This window comes from Gigantopelta aegis, chromosome 3 (assembly GCF_016097555.1).
Source record: "Gigantopelta aegis isolate Gae_Host chromosome 3, Gae_host_genome, whole genome shotgun sequence".
Classification (NCBI taxonomy): Eukaryota; Metazoa; Mollusca; class Gastropoda; order Neomphalida; family Peltospiridae; genus Gigantopelta; species Gigantopelta aegis.
The window spans coordinates 42,434,423-42,454,776 of NC_054701.1; the positions used below are offsets into that span (position 1 = coordinate 42,434,423).

Genomic DNA, 20,354 nt, shown 5'->3' on the forward strand with positions numbered 1-20,354 from the left:
GTTCGATCCTCCGACTGAGCTACATCCCGCCCTCCTGTGTTACATTACGTAGAATAGGAAATGAATACTTGTATTATAATTAACGATACAGGATCTAGCTCAGACGGTAGAGAGCTCGCCTGAAGTGATCTGGTGGCAGGATCGAATCTCTTCGGTGGTATATATTATATATATGTGCGCATATGATACATAAATACACATAGTGCGTCCTTACGTGCGTTCATACATACAAACACACGTACGCACGCAGATATATATATTTTTAATACTATGTACTGACAATTCTTTGATACATAACTCAGGGTGTTTTCCCCCCTAGTTCTTGAGAAATTAATGAGTATAAAACGTGTAATGCACACGATCAATCTAAAGTTGATTGCCTTCGTTTCCAGTAGCAGTGGAATGCAATTTCCACAACAGCTTCGTTTTATACAAGGCTCATTAGTTAAATTTTGTAAACATGGGTTTTACCGGCGATCGGGAGCACGTAGAAACACTTCAGTCCAACTTGAAAATACCAGTCGTCGACCAAAAACATGTTTTGGTTCCTCTTTTTCTTTTCTTTTTTTCCTTTTAAATTTTAAAACTAATAATTGCATGTATGTACACACGTACACGTACGATATATATATATATATATATAGAGAGAGAGAGAGAGAGAGAGAGAGAGAGAGAGAGAGAGAGAGAGAGAGAGAGAGAGAGAGAGAGAGAGAGAGAGAGAGAGAGAGGGAGAGAGAGAGAGAGAGAGAGAGAGAGAGAGAGAGAGAGAGAGAGAGAGAGAGAGAGAGAGAGAGAGAGGGGGGAAGAGAGAGAGAGAGAGGAGAGAGAGAGAGAGAGGGGAGAGAGAGAGAGAGAGAGAGAGAGAGAGAGAGAGAGAGAGAGAGAGAGAGAGAGAGAGAGAGAGAGAGAGAGAGAGAGAGAGAGAGAGAGAGAGAGAGAGAGCGGGAGGGAGGGAAGGGAGAGAGAATGAGAGCGAGAGTTTGAGGGAAAACAAAACATAATCGCAACAACATAAGACGAAATGCTATGGTTATTACCAGCGGCAAAGATAGGCTTTGGTAGGTGCTGTCCTGTCAATGTAAAATTGCATAGTAGATTACTAGTAAGTAGCCTCTGTCGTGTTTCCCAGAAATGCATGTTTGAACCATTCATATTCCAAAAGCAGACAAGACTCCAAGGAAACAAACACATTGATATTCAAATACAGAAGATAATAAACGATCTACACACATCAAATTATGTCCCAAGTGGAATGATTTTTATTTGTCACCAGCATTTAGCGGCTAACAATTCAAAATTATTTCACGAAGGACATACATTTGACAAAGGACATACATTTGACAAAGGACATACATTTGACAATAATTGGTACAGTTTGTTATTCTGTTCATTATCCGAGATATTTTTTCTCTAAATGCTTTTTACTTTTGACATCCATAAATGTACGTGTGTATATAATGAAACGATGTACATCTCTTTTCATATTATTCGGAGTATTACAATATCTGTATTTTATTCTCGTTCACGGATAATTTTGAAAACAAAATCTATAACAAATTGTATTAAAATAACATTTTATTACAAAATTTAACATAGAAAACATTTAGTATCTAAAGTATATGTGCAGTCAATTTTAGTACCGACAAGGTCACCGGTTTGTAAGCGCCACATCGTCCAATAATATTGCATGTTACATCAACGTATGATAATGGCGAAATTATTATTTTTATTTCCCTGGTTATGAGTGCTGGAGTAATAAATTCAAATATTACACCATCAGGATATTATGATGATATTTGATAATGGATATGTCCCGAGTTTGTTGTCATTGTTAAGATGTTGTCGACTAACAGAGACGTTTTAATGACTCAAATTATACGATGGGGTGGGGTGGCTAGTCTTTGGTGAGCGACGTTTTTGAAGTGGATGGATGGAGGTGGATCTAGTTACGGTATTGTAGCAGAACCATTCGATGTCAGCGCTACGGTATCGTATTTACGGTGGATCATGCTTTATCGATTAAATATATATTTAAAAAAAAGAAAGAGAAGAAAATTAGACCCCCGAAACCCTACTCTGCACACGCGCCAGTTCATCGATGAACATGCATCCTAGATTGTCGAGGTGTGTGTACAGACTTCCCAGCCCCATAGGAAGATATGTTAGGTGGGGTATTGGGGCCACAAGTACATACAGTAGAATGTCGTTGGGTCAAATTCGGAAGCGTCGAATACACCACAACGCTCGAACCAAAAATGAAGTCCCGAGTTAAACATAAACGTTGTTGACCAAATGGTCCCGATGGGTCGAACACGTTCTCGAAAACCGACGGGGTTCGAGCCAACGGGATTCATCTGTATGTTGGTTTATATATCGGATGGCTCTCTGCCCGTAAAACACAACTGTACCCTCTTTAATAATTAAGAACTTGGAAAGTCTTGATATCAGGATAATATTTTGCAGCCGATATCATATGGGTATTATTTATCTGAGGTTAAAAAAAAAATTCAAAAAATTCAAAAAAATAAATAAATAAAATTTGGCAGGTCAAAGACCTTTCATATACCGACAGAATCAAAATGAAAGCTAATAGCCGATGCATTTTCGTGCTGGGGTATCATTACACAATGCCAGTGTCACATGCACTTAGAGTGGTGCATATCTGGCGTAAAGTGACTACCACTGTGTCACACTATGACAACACCCCTCAGTCAAATACCAAAAGCAGGTGGCCTTGTGTATAGACGTTTTTCTTCTTCTGGAAAGTGTCTGGTAGTACAGATTACTCCCAAGAATTTCGAAATGGTGATCAGCGAGGGTGACAAAGCTGTCACTGAAGTTTGTTTTACTGGAAATGAATGGGAAGCAAAACGAATATTGAAGTAAAATCATAAAGAACAGTCGAAGATTAGTTCTGTAGACTATAACCGGCCTCGGTGGTGTCGTGCTTAAGACATCGGACTACAGGCTGGTAGGTACAGGGTTCGCAGCCCGGTACCGCCTCCAACCCAGAGCGAGTTCTTAAGGGCTCAGTTGGTTGGTGTATGGCCACTATACCCTCTTCTTTCTCACTAACCACTAATCAACTAATAACTAACCCACTGCCCAGATACCTGAGGTGTGTGTCCAAGACAGCGTGCTTGAACCTTAATTGGTTATAAGCACGAACATAAGTTGAAATAAATAAATGTAGACTATATTATCAGGAAGATTAAAGACATTGGATCAACAAGTGACCGAGGTCAGTGTGTGAACAGGACGGGGAACAAACTGTCCATCTATTTAAGCAGACCAAGGCAAGTCTAACTAGAATCAGCTTTCTGTGAGTAATGTTCAAAGTCTGGTTTGTTTAACGACACCAAAATAGGGCACATCGATTTATTAATCATCGGCTATTGGATGTCAAATATTTGGTAAATCAGACATAAAGTTTTAGAGAGGAAACCCGCTACATTTTTGCATTAGTAGCATGGGATCCTTTATATGCGCCATCCCAGACATAATAGCACATACCACAATGTTTGTTATGATATAACAATCGTGGTGCACCGGCTGGAAAGTGAAACGGCCCAATGGACTAACGAAAGAGATCGACACTAGACGGGCAGCGAACCAGCAGAGCGTTTTACCAATGGGCTGTGTCCCTTCTAATTACATCTTCTGATACGTCATTTAAAATGCATTTGACCAGAATACTTTAAAATTTTACCACAAAATGGGTTAATACCTGCATAATATCAGGTGCAAAATATTATCTTTGTTTATATACTTTCCAAGTTATTATTCATTACAAGCTGTACACGTTTTTCGGGGGGGGGGGGGGGGGGGGGGGCAGGTGTGTGACCAAAAAAGAAGTTTTGAAGCTCAAATGAGAGGTAAAGCAAACATACCAACAATTTTTTACATACGAAATAAGATCTACTCTGAACGTAAGGATGACCACAAACACACTGGGTATACAATCATATATTCTAATGTACCTGTGTATATTTGTCCTTAGAAAAGCTCCATTAGTCATATACCGTCCTCGGTGGCGTCGTGGCAGGCCATCGGTCTACAGGCTGGTAGGTACTGGGTTCGGATCCCAGTCAAGGCATGGAATTTTTAATCCAGATACCGACTCCAAACCCTGAGTGAGTGCTCCACAAGGCTCAATGGGTAGGTGTAAACCACTTGCACTGACCAGTGATCCATAACTGGTTCAACAAAGGCCATGGTTTGTGCTATCCTGCCTGTGGGAAGCACAAATAAAAGATCCCTTGCTGCCTGTCATAAAAGAGTAGCCTATGTGGCGACAGCGGGTTTCCTCTAAAAAAATCTGTATGGTCCTTAACGATATGTCTGACGCCATATAACCGTAAATAAAATGTGTTGGGTTCGTCGTTAAATAAAACACTTCTTTCTTTCCATTAGTCATGAACATCTTACACTAACAGCAAATTCAGGACAGTCTTACCACCTTCAGCAAACCACGTAATATTACAGACTTCATGGATTTATCCAGGCATTCTGTGGGTCCGAACATAGGCCCCTTCCCAAAAGAAAGTGGTACTGAAAATGTTTCAATTTCTGTACAAAAAATTCCCAATATATTTAATTATAAATGTATGTGCATATAAATTAATTTAACAGTGGCGAACTTCATCATTCAGTGGCCTGAAAAAAAATATCCCAAATATGATTACCGTGGTAATTTTCCCAATCCCATCAGACATGGGAGCCTAGAAAAATATCCCAAATACTTCCCTGGACTTTATTCATAGGACCTACATATATACTCTTCAAAAAAAGTAGGGGAACCTGAAATATAAATGTTAATATCAACCATTAAGACCGAACATATGTTTTGACCACAGACATCCTAGTAAAGAATGTTCAGGTCTGTTTATCAACACACCGAAACACATTCCATAGTTTGCACATGCATCACGCAGTTGCCTCGTACACGTGCGTGGGGCGTCATTCTTGATTTTGACCATTTCCAAGAAGGTCCATTAATCACTGTGGAATATTATTTCTGTCAATCTTTTTCATTCTGTTGATCATACAGTTATTGTTTTGTTTTTAGTCATTTTTATTGTTTGAATCTGCAATTTACTGATAAAAAACACGTCAACTTTCAAATTTCACTTCTGACCCCAATCATCCTTCAAGATCTTTGGTGGTCATAAAACCTACTGTAATACTGAACTACCGGTTGTAATGTTTGCCAAATTAATTCACTATTATCATATAACCATTCCCCACAGCTAATATACCTTACAATTTTGGCAATTGTAAATTCTTATCAGAGTTCCCCTACTTTTTTTGTAGAGTATATATATTTTAAATTAGAAATTAAAACCCCCAAAATCATTAGTTGGTGGAAATTGCCCCAGGTAATCACTTCACGAAATTTCAGAACATTTAAAAAAACAGCTCTATGAGAAATGTTGATGGACAGATAGATGACAAACTGGCATCAGAAATAAACGCTGCAGAACGTTCTGATACAAAAAAACATAAGACAAAATAAAATAAAAACAAATGCTTTATTTAAAAACCTTCAAATATCTGTGTAAGTTTTTCTTTCTCAAACAACAAAATCTTGCTATGAATTAATAAACAAATAGTAAAAGAACCACTTGGCACCGATCTGTAACCGTCTGTATGTGTATATATATGTATGTATGTATGTGTATGTGTGTGTGTGTGTGTGTGTGTGTGTGTGTGTGTGTGTGTATGTATGTATGTATGTATGTATGTATGTATGTCTGTATGTGTATATGTTAAGTTCCAGGGTCAAATTACCAGACTAGTCTCCAATTCCTAGTGACCAATCCACTGCTAAATGAGGAGTCAGATTACATCACACTAATTTGCTTCATTCAAACTTTCAGCATTTAATGTGTGTTTTTCAAAATGGTATGTAACACCAGCATACATGTACTAACAAACATTCTGACACCCCAAGAAAAAACAAACCCACTCCCCCCCAAAAAAAAAACCCCAACCTAAAAAAAACCCCAACCCAAACCAAAAAACAAAACAAAAAAAAAACAAATTAAAAAAATACACAAACCCCCCCCCCCCCCCCCCCCCCAAAAAAAAACCTGTCACCCAAACACATATATTTGTATATAATTTGTCTACTTTTAGAAGAATCTATGGGCCTTTCAAAATATAAAATACTTAAAAAAAAAGAAAACCCAGCTTTTTGATGCCAAATACTGTTGATCACCGGTATAACATTAGCAATTGTTATTGATATTTTTAAATTCTGGTGAAAATATTTTATTGAAAAGCAATGCCATGATGAACATTTAAAAAATTTAATAACTTTATGAGCTGTAACCCATTTCATAAACATTGCACTCTTCCAACTGTCCACCCATCCCAATAATATGTTTCTTCTTTTTCAATTGCACATGTAATATAGAAAGAAAACCCACCACAAAACTTCATGAAAGTAAAATGCATGATCAAATGACTTCTAAAATTATGAATCTGTGGCATGTTCTTGAGTCTGAGCACATACAGTTTTATAGGTTTCATTGTCTTCTATCATATCTGAATTAAGTAATGAAACAATAAATGTTTCGGCAACATTTAATTGACAAACTGGAGTTAGAATATGGGTCAATGTTAGGGTTAGGATTACATGTAGGTTTAGAACAGTTGTGTGGTAAAAAGTCTAAGTGAAACCTTTGTCAGTGAAAACTCCAGGTACCCTAACAATAACCAAAACTCCACGACAGAGCCTTAGTAGCCAACAGGTACTTCATTTCAGAGACTTTTTAACGATTGTAATTACATATCATATATATTTTTCTGCATCAAATATTAGTGGCTGTATATTAAACGTGTTTCTTATTGGTATAATATTTGTACTAGGTTATATTTCATTTTATTTCCCAAAATATTTTTTTTTTGTACGTACAAAATTATTTGAAGACAGAATCCAGTTTGGGCTTCTTACAAATATTAAGATGACCAGAAACACATTGAATATACAGACACTGATATTCTAAACAAGAAAATATATCTGATATGTAAGTTTAATCGTAGAAATATTTTATTAGTCGGAAACATCTTACAATGCAGCAAACTCAAGAATGTCCCTTTAATGACTCATAATTTAGTTTCAGCCAAACTTTCTAAAAACATTTATATAAATAATAAATTCTTTAAATATTTTAACTTTTACCAAACAACTTGCAGGTTACATTAAACTACTATATTTTCAAAGATGACCACATGCACTGCTTTATTCAAACTGTGAATATTTAATATGCTTGGGGTTTTTTTTTTTCAAAAATGGTACAGCTGTAATAAATCCAAGTGAATCTTGCACACTACTTACACTTTATACAGTTACAGTCTTCCACATAATATGCTACATAATATTTTTAATGTTGGGTATAGAAATCACTGCATGGGTGGGATTTATAGCTTGGTTGGTAGAGCTTTCGTTTGAGGTTCTCGAGTCATAGGGTTAAACCTTTTTTGACTGACCAATTGGGTTTATTCTTGTCCCAACCATTGCCCTATGACTGGTATGGCCATGGTATGTGCTGTTCTGTCTGTGGGAAAGTGCATATAAAAGATCCCATACTGCTAATCCTGTAAAACCTGTCAGTTACCAAATCTTAGACATCCAATAGCTGATGGTTAATTAATCAATGTGCTCTAGTGGTGTCATTAAACATTACAAATGTTAATCATACATTTCTGCTAATGGCTGTTCAAAGAACATCCACCTTATTAACATCCACCTTATTAACATCCACTTTATTAACATCCACCTTATTCTGTAGCGTGGTGATATGAAAGTGTTCTCTTCAACAGATTTGAAACGCAGTCTGCTTTTTTGAGGAACAATTCGTTTATGCAGCAGAAAAATTCATGGCTTTTTAAAATTCTTCTTTGCAGATCTCTTGACCTTTCAGCAGCCTGTTGTCTGTTACAAGCGTTTTTCTACAGATGTGAGCACACACCAGGGATCTTTAATATGCAGTTTTTCACAGACAGGACTGTACATACAATGGCCTTTTGAAGTACAGTCAAGAGCAAACATTGACACCATCACTTCCACTGGAATAGTAAAACACTTCTATCTAATCCTCCGACTTCTGAGGTGCAAAACAAAAATCTAGGGAGCTTGAGTTGGAACTTTTTTCAACCTTAAAGGGAATGGTACTGATTATTCCACACACAAATGATTTAACTTGAATATAATATTTCTATGTCAATGTAACTATCACAACCTAAAATCACAACAGTGATCATGTTGGATATGAAACTCTGTCCACGATAAGGGCGAATTTCCCAAACACTAGGTCTCTCTTCCACAGCAATACTCCAACACCGATCACAGTCATTGAGAAAACTGTCATTTTTCTTTTAGACCACTTAGATTTACTTTTCCTTCGTTGGATGACATCTGGTGGGTTGAGTTCTCGGTCTTTGAGCTCCTGCAAGCAAATATTACTTAGTGACATCAGTCAGATCTACTGAAATTTTTAAAAATAATTTTCTCCTTTTTTTTCCATGAATACTTAGCCTGAGCGAAAGAAAGAAATGTTTTATTTAACGACGCACTCAACACATTTTAATTACGGTTATATGGCATCAGACATATGGTGAAGGACCACACAGATATTGAGAGAGGAAACCCGCTGTCACCACTTCATGGGCTACTCTTTCTGATTAGCAGCAAGGGATCTTTTATATGCACCATCCCCCAGACAGGATAGCACATACCACGGCCTTTGATATACCAGTCATGGTGCACTGGCTGTGACGAGAAACAGCCCAATGGGCCCACCGACGGGGATCGATCCCAGACCGACCGCGCATCGAGCGAGTGCTGTACTATCCTGAGTGAAGAAGAATAAAAGACGATTCTCTGTCACATGATTGAAACGGATAATAATAGACTCAATTACTTGGTATTCAAAATGTTAAGCAGCTTTGTAATCTAGGAAGATTTCTTGCTGAAGCTACTAATCGTAGAGAACGGACTATTTTATAATCTTTCTCCACCCGTAACATTATATTAATGTAATAACTAAAACAATCGGTCTCTATCCTTCATTTCTTATATACAACTGTGTCTATCCTAAGTATGTGCTTCTAACATGTACATGTACTGTTTATTATTAACATACTGTATATTGAATTGCACATCGCCACTGTAAGGTAAATCAAATCTACATGCTTGTAAGCAACTTGCTTTGGTAAATAAAATGAATGAATTTATGAACGAACTCATTAGACGATTTTAAGCCATTTTGGATCAGGTTAAATTGAAAAGAAAACATCTGCTCTTTGTGATTTTTTATGTGCTTTTACAGTACATATATACAACTGTACAATACCTTTTCCCCATGTACATGTACATGTATGTGTTGCCATCAAAGTGTTATGGATAACCTACATGTAAGTGAAATTTAATGTTTAAAACAATCCCCAGACAAGCAAAAGAAAGAAATGTTTTATTTAACAATGCACTTAACATATTTTATTTAAGGTTATATGGCATCAGACATATGGTTAAGGACCACACAGATTTTGAGAGGAAACCTGCTGTCGCCACTTCATGGGCTACTCTTTCCAATTAGCAGCAAGGGATCTTTTATTTGCGTTTCCCACAGGCAGGATAGCACAAACCATTGCCCTTGTTGAACCAGTTATGGATCACTGGTCGGTGCAAGTGGTTTACACCTACCCATTGAGCCTTGCGGAGCACTCACTCAGGGTTTGGAGTCGGTATCTGGATTAAAAATCCCATGCCTCGACTGGGATCCGAACCCAGTACCTACCAGTCTGTAGACCGATGGCCTAAGCACGACGCCTCCGAGGCCGGTTGTTTAAAAGAAGTCATCACCATATTTTGGTGTTAAATGGGTAGACCATTATTAATTTTACAATAGAGCAAACATATATACCGGTATATAAGTGTTCAAATATTCCATAGGCCTACATGTATATGTAATTTGTCTTCAACATAATATAAAATAATACTCGTTTATTTTTTAAAATGTATCTACAAAATGAAGTACAACAAAAAACAAATTGTTGAATCTATTCAACGTACTAGTTCCAGCCAGTGCATGACATTGACTGATATATCAAAGGCTGTGGTGTGTGCTATCCTGTCTTTGGGATGGTGCATATAAAAGATCCCTTGCTACTAATGGAAAAATGTAGCGGCTTTCCTTTCTACGACTGTCAATATGACAATAGCTGACGATTAATAAATCAATGTGCTCTAGTAGTGTCATTAAACAAAACAAACTTTAAACTATTCAATATAATAGAAAATAAATGTTTTATTTTCATAATTTCCGACATGTATAAAACCACGTACATTATTAAATTCACGAATGACAGTGATGCTGTAATTAACAAATATAAATATAAACATATATCCACCCTGTTCAATCTGGTCTGAAGTCGGTCTATCTCCTCGGAAAGTTTGGCCACATTTCTCACGGAATCCTCCATGTGCCGTCTTAACTGTATGGGTCCTGTTCCATCCTGAAATAGAGAAAAAAAAACATATTGCTCACTGAAAGTGTTGTCTTAACCCTATCGGTCTTGCCAGTGCGCCACGACTGGTACATGTATATCAAAGGCTGTGGAATGTGCTATCCTTTCTGTGGGAAAAGAAATGTTTTATTTAACGATGCACTCAACACACTGTATTTATGGTTATATGACATCAGAAATATGGTTAAGGACCACATAGATTATTGAGAGAAGAAACCCGCTGTCACCACTTCATGGGCTACTCTTTTCGATTAGCAGCAAGGGATCTTTTATATTGTAACGAATACATAATTATTCTACCTAACCCTTTATAATGAAACTAATATTGTTTTATTAATAAGATAAACATAAGATTTGATTTAGTTTCGATATATAAACAAATGCTCAACTAACACTGGATAGAAGTACACTGTGTTTACATTGAGTGTAAAAGGGCGCCAGTATGACGTCTTTAGTATGACATCATGTCGGTGACGTGATCAGTGGATGGTCTTTGAATATCTCTAAAGCGGAGTTGCTTGCGTGTCCGCTGATTAGGAAAGACGTGTTGTGATTTTTAGTTGGAAAACAAGTAATTCAATAAAACTATGAGTAGGGTGAGATTTCAAGAGAAAGTTAGTATAAAAATATATTGAAGGATTTAATCGTGATTTTCCTTCCCTGGGCTTACGTGTTATTGTATAGGTAGAAATTGTATAATGTTTTAGTAAATACGCTGATAGATTGTAATTTCTTAACCGTCAACAATTATTTCTACGTCAAACAAGGTTTTTCTTTTAGATGAATAGAATAGGTTATTTGGTAATAGTAATGTAGGATTATTTATTATATTACTAATGTAATTTTATTCTGAAATCTAGTGATCTGACAGGAAAATGTTTATAGTTCACGCCAGGGTTGTTGATCTACCACCAGATCTGGCGTATAGTTATTGAAGCAGAAGTTAGGTTTGTCACCACCCGATCTGGCCAATAGTGGTTTAGTTCACCACCAGATCTGGTGAATAGTTGTATAGTTTACCCCCAGAACTGGCGTATAGTTATTGGAGCAGAAGTTAGATTTGTCACCACCAGATCTGGTGAACACGGTTGTTTAGTCACCATCAGATCTGGCGTATAGTTTACTAGTTTACCAGGATTTAGAGTTTACTTAGTAACCGTCACTAGCGATTTACTTACATAAATAAAGCAAGGACAAACTTAGGAATTTAGGAAGAGCTTTAGTTGAATAAAGTCAAAACAAGGACACACTTGGGAACTTAGCATTTACTAGTATAAATAAAGTTTACTATTTAATTATAAAGTGTATTTTGTGTTCATTTCCAGTTAAGTATTTATTAATGGAAGTTTCAAGTTAATGACTCAAGCAAACGAACCCCGATACATTTTGTCTGTGTAATCACACTCGCAGGGTACATGTAAGGTAAGGGTAAGGGTAAGGGTAAGGGTAAGGGTAATGGTAAGGGTAAGGGTAAGGGTAAGGGTAATGGTAAAGGTAAGGGTAAAGGTAAGGGTAATGTAGGGCAGGGCAGGGCAGGGCAGGGCAGGGCAGGGCAGGGCAGGGCAGGGCAGGGCAGGGCAGGGCAGGGCAGGGCAGGGCAGGGCAGGGCAGGGCAGGGCAGGGCAGGGCAAGACAAGGCAAGGCAAGGGTAATGTAAAGGTAATGGTAAAGGTAAAGGTAAAGGTAAGGGTAAGGGTAAGGGTAAGGGTAAGGGTAAGGGTAAGGGTAAGGGTAAGGGTAAAGGTAAAGGTAAGGGTAATGTAGGGCAGGGCAGGGCAGGGCAGGGCAGGGCAGGGCAGGACAGGGCAGGGCAGGGCAGGGCAGGGCAGGGCAGGGCAGGGCAAGGCAAGACAAGGCAAGGCAAGGGTAATGTAAAGGTAAAGGTAAAGGTAAAGGTAAAGGTAAGGTAAGGTAAGGTAACGTAAGGTAAGGTAAGGTACGGTAAGGTACGGTAAGGTACGGTAAAGGTAAAGGTAAAGGTAAGGTAAGGGTAATGTAAAGGTAAAGGTAAAGGTAAAGGTAAGGTAAGGTAAGGTAAGGTACGGTACGGTAAGGTAAGGTAAGGTAAGGTAAGGTAAGGTAAGGTAAGGTAAGGTACGGTAAGGTACGGTAAAGGTAAAGGTAAAGGTAAAGGTAAGGTAAGGGTAATGTAAAGGTAAAGGTAAAGGTAAAGGTAAGGGTAATGTAAAGGTAAAGGTAAAGGTAACGGTAAAGGTAAGGTACAGTAATGATAAGGTAAAGGTAAAGGTAAGAGTAAGAGTAAGAGTAAGTGTAAGAGTAAGTGTAAGAGTAAGAGTAAGAGTAAGTGTAAGAGTAAGTGTAAGAGTAAGTGTAAGTGTAAGAGTAAGAGTAAGAGTAAGTGTAAGAGTAAGTGTAAGTGTAAGAGTAAGAGTAAGAGTAAGAGTAAGTGTAAGTGTAAGAGTAAGTGTAAGTGTAAGAGTAAGTGTAAGTGTAAGAGTAAGAGTAAGTGTAAGAGTAAGTGTAAGTGTAAGAGTAAGAGTAAGTGTAAGAGTAAGTGTAAGAGTAAGTGTAAGAGTAAGAGTAAGAGTAAGAGTAAGAGTAAGTGTAAGAGTAAGTGTAAGAGTAAGAGTAAGTGTAAGAGTAAGTGTAAGTGTAAGAGTAAGAGTAAGAGTAAGAGTAAGTGTAAGAGTAAGTGTAAGAGTAAGAGTAAGAGTAAGAGTAAGAGTAAGAGTAAGTGTAAGAGTAAGAGTAAGTGTAAGAGTAAGTGTAAGAGTAAGAGTAAGAGTAAGAGTAAGTGTAAGAGTAAGAGTAAGAGTAAGTGTAAGAGTAAGAGTAAGAGTAAGAGTAAGAGTAAGTGTAAGAGTAAGAGTAAGTGTAAGAGTAAGTGTAAGAGTAAGTGTAAGTGTAAGAGTAAGTGTAAGAGTAAGAGTAAGTGTAAGTGTAAGAGTAAGTGTAAGAGTAAGTGTAAGAGTAAGAGTAAGAGTAAGAGTAAGAGTAAGTGTAAGTGTAAGAGTAAGAGTAAGTGTAAGAGTAAGTGTAAGAGTAAGTGTAAGAGTAAGTGTAAGAGTAAGTGTAAGAGTAAGAGTAAGAGTAAGTGTAAGTGTAAGAGTAAGAGTAAGAGTAAGAGTAAGAGTAAGAGTAAGTGTAAGAGTAAGTGTAAGTGTAAGAGTAAGAGTAAGAGTAAGAGTAAGTGTAAGAGTAAGTGTAAGAGTAAGAGTAAGAGTAAGAGTAAGTGTAAGAGTAAGAGTAAGAGTAAAGCTGGATTCATACTTCACCGCCGACAAGAGTCGGCGAGTAGTTGACTCGCCCAGTCCTGCTTCTGTTCAAACCTAATTCTCATTTTTCAGTGAAGACAGTGTGGTTTTAACAATGTTCATATTAAATTTTGGTGCGCGTTCTTTCAACGCAATGAAAGTATGAATTGACCTTAAGAGTAAGAGTAAGAGTAAGAGTAAGAGTAAGAGTAAGGTAAGGTAAGGTAAGGTAAGGTAAGGTAATGTACCCGTAAGGTAAGGTAAGGTAAGGTAAGGTAAAAGGTAAAAGGTAAAGGTAAAGGTAAGGGTAAGGGTAAAAGGGTAAGGGTAAGGGTAAGGGTAAGATAAAGGTAAGGTAAAGGTTACCATGGGCATATACTCTGACCTGCATCAGAATGTATCCAAGAGATAAAAAAAAATGGTTGGAAATGGGACAAGATTCTCTCTGCAATCTGACAAGAGTACAAAATCACACAACATCGACAAATCTCCGCTATATAATACAGTGTCTGAACAGCTGTTTTCATTATCTCCATCAGGTGTTGAAAGCCACACCGACTAGGCTGGAGTGAGAATCAGTTACCGACTTCCCCAAATGTTTTGACTGACAGGCTATTTACTGAGAACACCTACTGGTCTATCAGGGATCGTCACTTGATTGAGTGCAAGCTGGCAAACTGCTACACCAATTGGGGCCAACTAAATTACATGTCTAAGATGACAATGACAAATCACCAGCCAATGTTTAAAAATCAAACACGCCATTATGTTTTATATGAAAACTGGGACCAGGCCAAAAAGATGTGTCTATACTGCTTTCGTTAAAGTTAATAACATGAACAGCACAATAATGCCTAATACATCATGCATATTTCCATGCTGTATATATAATAATATCTATTAAAGAAGTTGATATCTAATAGATGTCTATTAAAGAATTTGATATATAATTGATGACTATTATAGAACTTGATATCTAAAAGATTTCTATTACAGAATTTGATATCTAATAACAAAACTGTTATTGAACAAATATCTATTAAAGAATTTAATATCTAATAGATGTCTATTAAAGAATTTGATCACAGCAAAATACTTTATGTTGTTTAATAAACGTATAAAATGTAATATTAAAATCAACGGTATACAAAACTGAGATCAGGACAAAATAAGGAATACCAGTTAGAATATAATATGAACTTGAGATGAATTTTAATTATGATACATGTACATTCAATTTCGTGGATAGACCCTACAGATTTGGCTAATTTTACCTTCAATACCCGTTTATAGAGACATATTCTGAGTTTGCTGCATTTTTCAAAGATGTTATCAACTAACAGAGACTTTTTAACGATTGTAATTACATATCAAATATATTTTCCTGCATAACATATCAGTGGCTGTATATTAAATGTGTTTCTGATCATTCTAATTTTTGTAATAGCGTAAATTTCATTTTATTTCCTAAAATATAGTTTTTTCATACATACGAAATTATTTGAAGACAAATCCAGTTTGGGCTTCTTACAAATATTAAGACAACCTGAAACACATTGAATATACAGACACTGATATTCTGAACAAGAAAATATATTTAATATGTAAGTTTAATCGTAGAAATATTGTATTTGTCGGAAATATTTTACAATGCAGCAAACTCGGGAATGTCCCTTTAAAGGAATGCTAAAGCAAAGCTTTTGGACTGGTGTGCATATTCAACGATACATAATGCACATTATTGCTTAATATCAACAAGTATAATCGCATAGTTAATTAATAAAACGGTTAAATGTGATGGCTATTATATATAACGGGCACAGCCATTTTGTACCATCCCAGTGAATACGCCCTCTGGCGAGCTGGTGGTTACGTAATACTTAACGTGTCACGTCAGGAATTAGTCTTCGAACTGAAGAAACAAAACATACCTGATTTTTGCGGATGCATCGCAATGTTCTGTAATGATATCCATCCCATGTCATGTCATAGGGTTTTACGTGCACATTCAGAACAAGCTGTTGTAGCGCACGCCTGTCGTGGGCACAAGAGCGAGCCTTGGCAGGCTCCTCCGTCCATGACAAGAAAAGTGGGGGGAGGGGAGAGGAGGGACCGCCTGCACTGGCAGGTGCAAGGGAGCACCAGCAGCCCGATCAAATCGGTAGCAGGCGGGTGAGGGTGGTGGTGGTGCTATGGAATTTGAATGTAGCAGTTAATGCCAAAGAGAAAAGGGTGCGCAATTTTGATTGAGGGACATTGGCGAAATTTTGAACGGTCAGTCGAAAGGTAAATGGCCAAGCTAATATAGGTTTTGATATTAGTGAATCGAGAGTAGCTCGTTATCCATCCCAGTAACACAGCAACGTGTATATGTGGTTTATTTTTCAATACAAAATAAACCACAATTGTCAAAGTGTTGAAATAACTGTATTATATTTTATATATAAATTAACCCATGTACTGAAATAATAGTCGGAATGTTTTCTTGCTTAATTGGTATTTTCTTTCCGTGGCCTGTACCTGTACGTGGTTCTTGATTGGCAGGTGTATATTTAGACGGTCCCTAGACACTGTGTCTAGACACACTAAAAAGACGTGCCTCTTTTATTAAGATCACAGGGTATTGTGTGATAACCTCAAATCGTAATGGACTTTACCAGTAATTCTGTAAAATCCTTTATTAAGTAGACTTTCCCCATCTGAAATCACAAAACTGACCAATTACGTAGTCCCAGAGAAAAGAAAATTATCACTTAGGTATCGTGAGTGGTCGTTTTTGCTCGAACGTATCCTACCAATAGGCCTAATAATATGCATTTTTTCTTTGGATTTTTTAAAAGAAAAAAACACCTATAACTCCATTTCATTATATTGATACAAACTGAAATATATTTAGTTAAATAGTTTATTATACTATCAAGTCATTTATGTTGTTTTACAAGTCAGGTTGATGAAAGCGAAGCACCTTGTCGTAAGTTAGAGCATTTGTTTACACTGTGCATAATAGAGAAGTTGGACCTGAGCTGATGTCACTTTGCCCCAAGATATACCACCAGACGTCACAAAAATGAAACAAAATGGCTGCCCCCAGTTAGCAGGAATAATCACGTTTTTTTATTAATTCTAAAATTACGCGTTTTTCATTTGTTAAAGTGTCAGTATGTGTTGGTGGTCCGGGTATGCATCTTTCCAACACATAAGGCTCTTGTTGGAGTTTAGTCTACCTTTAACATGTTTTCTTGATATACATGTATACATGAAAACATTTCCATAACCCCAGCAGATTTCGTATACAATTTTGTGCATGTGAATACAGTATAATGTGTATGGCTCGACAACCGTGTTTTGTTTTGCTTCACTGCTATCAAAATAATTGGGAGGAGGTAGGGTGTGCTCAAGCCTGGATCCACTTTTTTAAATTTTGAAAAAATTATTATGTAAAAAACCCAGAAGCCATTAAGTTACATATTACAGAGAAACACATCAAAAGTGGACCCTCTGTAAAGTGGAATCCTTGAAAACCAGGGGGTGGGGTGGGATTTAGCTCAGTCGGTTGAGGGCTCGCTTGAGGTGCTTGCGTCGCAGGATCGAACCACCTTGGTGGACCCATTCAACTGATTGGGGGTTTTCTCATTCCAACCAGTGCACCACAACTGTACAAAGACCATTGTATGTGCTTTCCTGTCTGTGGGAAAGTGCATATAAAAGATACCTTGCTGCATTAGGAAAAATGTAGCGGGTTTCCCTAGTGACTACGAGTCAGAATAACCATATGTTTGACATCCAATAGCCGATGATTAATTAATCAATGTGCTCCTGTCACATCGTTAAACAAAACAGAACTTTTTTGAAAACCAGATGTTTTTCAGTCTCTTTTTAAAAATAAATACACAACGTAACCTCTCTAAACAGGATACCTCTCAAACCAGACTTTTTACTTGGTCTCGAGGGTGTGTCCAGTTTCACTGTATTATTATAATGTTGAATGACCCATTCTCAGTATTCCAGGTCTCTGGAATGACTCCCCCACCCACCCCCTCTCATCCCTCAAAAGACCCGTACACTGTTTCTGTATGGCATTCTATTAATTTTACATGTACATCTTTGCCGTAGACTTGGAATATACCAAGATAGCTCAAATAACAGCAGTAAAGTTTGTTTCACTCTGTCAAATAGTTCCATGCATACAACAAATGGAAATACTGTAACTTCACCATTCATTCATATCCGTAGCTTAGATACAGCTGCGTAATGTGGGTTGCCAGCGCCCAGGGCAAGGCAAGTATTGTGCCCCCTAACCAGTGGACCATTAGCACTCCCTGAGTCACTTCCACCAGTCCAGAATTTTGCACCCAGGGCAACAGCCCCGGTGGCCCCGCCCATGCTATGCCACTGCTTAGATATAATTTTTCATATCCTTAAAAATAATGTCTTTGTCTCTGTCTTACATTTTCATTGCATTTTTAATATCTTAATTTTTTTTTAGGAAAAGTGGATGCTTAATGCACATCAAACTGAACTACATTTAGTATGTTAGTCCATAAAATAATTTTAGGTGATTTGATAAATAAAATGTTGATTTTTGTTATGGCTGGTTACTTAAATAATTGACCACTCGGGCACATTATATAATTTTTCACAAAATACTTGATAAGACGGTGTTACATTTAAATGTATTAAATAGTGTGAGTCACTTTTTAAAAATTGCCATCGGCAGGCTCAAAATTGCTGTTGATTGGCCATTTGTGGACGACAAATTCTTCCATTCAATTTTTAAAAAGTGACTTTTATATGCAACATCCCACAGACAGGATAGCACCTACCACAGCCTTTGATATACCAGTCGTGGTGCACTGGCTGGAATAAGAAACAGTCCAATGGGCCACCACCAGGGATTGATCCCAGACCGACCATGCATCACGTGGGTGCTTTACCACTGAGCTACGAACACCCTACCCCTTGTGGAGTGGAAAACAATCCATGTTTCTTCAGTTGTAATGTGGACGCTTGAAAGCAGTTTTCTTTATTAGACCTATAGTTAATGTAACCAGTTTCAACTGCGAGGCAGAGAAGAAACAGATAATAGCTTGTGATTTGCATGCATACTATGATCACTTCTGAAAATGAGGAATCCTGCATGTATTTAAAATACATCCAAAAAACGATGATTGAAAGCCAAACCTGCTTGTGTATGTGATTATGAGAAAACAAATTATGCATTATGAGTGGCATCTACTGCTGTCTCCCTGTCAGTTTTAATCCTGGAAGTCTGTTTACTGTAATCAGCTGAACATTTATGCCAAAGTAGCTGAGATATACATGTATGTTTGAATGTTCATAACAGCAGTTTTATTGTAGTAATACATTTCCAGAAAGCAGTTGTATTTTAAAACAAGCATTCTGCGAGTATCGCTACAGCAATACATGTACATGTCCTCTACCAAGCCCAACGAATTTCCCCACCCCCCCAAGTCCAACTGAAAAATGGATAAAGCAATGGGAAAGTCAAACAACAATACATGATAAAGCTAGACACAAAATTTCAACTCAATACCTTGAGATAGTCTAATAAAAAATAACAATCTGGAAACAAATTTTTGGTATCACCTAAGTTCAAGGACCATATACTATCCTGTCTGTGAGATGGTGCATATAGAAAATCCCTTGCTGCTAATCAAAAAGAGTAGCCTATGAAGTGGCGACAGTGAGTTTCCTCTCTCAATATCGGTGTGGTCCATAACCATATGTTCGAAGCCATATAACCGTAAATAAAATGTGTTGAGTGTGTCATTAAATCAAACATTTCCTTCCTTCCTTCCTTCAAGGGCCATAACTCTGTCAAAAATTGGTAAATTGCCATGAAAGTCAAACTTGATCAGTATATGATAACTGATACTCAAAATTTCAGCTCAATATCAAAGGTCATTCCAAAACAAGTTTGGAAAGCAAAAAACATTTTGCATATCATATGTTCAAGGGCCATAACTCTGTCAAAAATGAATAAACGTCAGGAAAGTTAAACTTGATTTGTAACAGTACATAAGCTATGCCCAAAATTTCAGCTTCAGGGATGTGAAAGGGGCTGGAACAAACAAGCTTCCTGCAGCCGGGGTCCAGGGACTGCTCAAGGGCCACTGAAGGAAAATTGTTGTTTGCAACCCCTGGAACTGCCAAAAATTGCATTCAGTGCTAACAAATCTAAACTGGTTATAACTTATAATATAAGGCACACATCATAAACTTGAAACTGTGAAAACATGCAAATGGACCTTGTGTGGTCAACAGTATTGAATATCATGTTTTTGGTTTTTCTGACGAAATGGAAAAGCGCATTTATGCGTTTCCGCATAGCTCTCACATCCCTGCAGCTTAATATCTTGACACATTGTGAAAAATGGTCTGGAAAACTATACATGTGACAGACAGATGGACAGAGAGACAGGACGGGGATAAAACCTATAGTTCCCTTCGATTGGACCGGCAGGGGACTAAGAATTGACAGCATCTTTAAGCTAATCTATACTGGTGCATTTCCTGTGTATCAATACTATCAAGCAAGATAGCTTGGTTTTATTCTTAGGTTTCTATAGATCAATAAAAACTGGA

The 20,354-nt window shown here is 37.3% G+C and overlaps 1 protein-coding gene across 1 annotated transcript in view; it reads right to left on the reverse strand.

Moving 5' to 3' along the window:
• Positions 1–6,983: 6,983 nt before the first annotated feature.
• Positions 6,984–20,354, reverse strand: part of LOC121368651 (ankyrin repeat, SAM and basic leucine zipper domain-containing protein 1-like) — a 41,857-nt gene continuing 28,486 nt past the window's right edge. Inside the window, exons 11-12 of the mRNA XM_041493390.1 lie at positions 10,417–10,521; positions 6,984–8,453 (exon numbers count right to left, since the gene is read on the reverse strand). Of these exons, the coding sequence (XP_041349324.1) occupies positions 8,265–8,453; positions 10,417–10,521 (294 nt within the window). The 3' untranslated portion in view covers positions 6,984–8,264. The remainder of the gene's footprint in view (positions 8,454–10,416; positions 10,522–20,354) is intronic.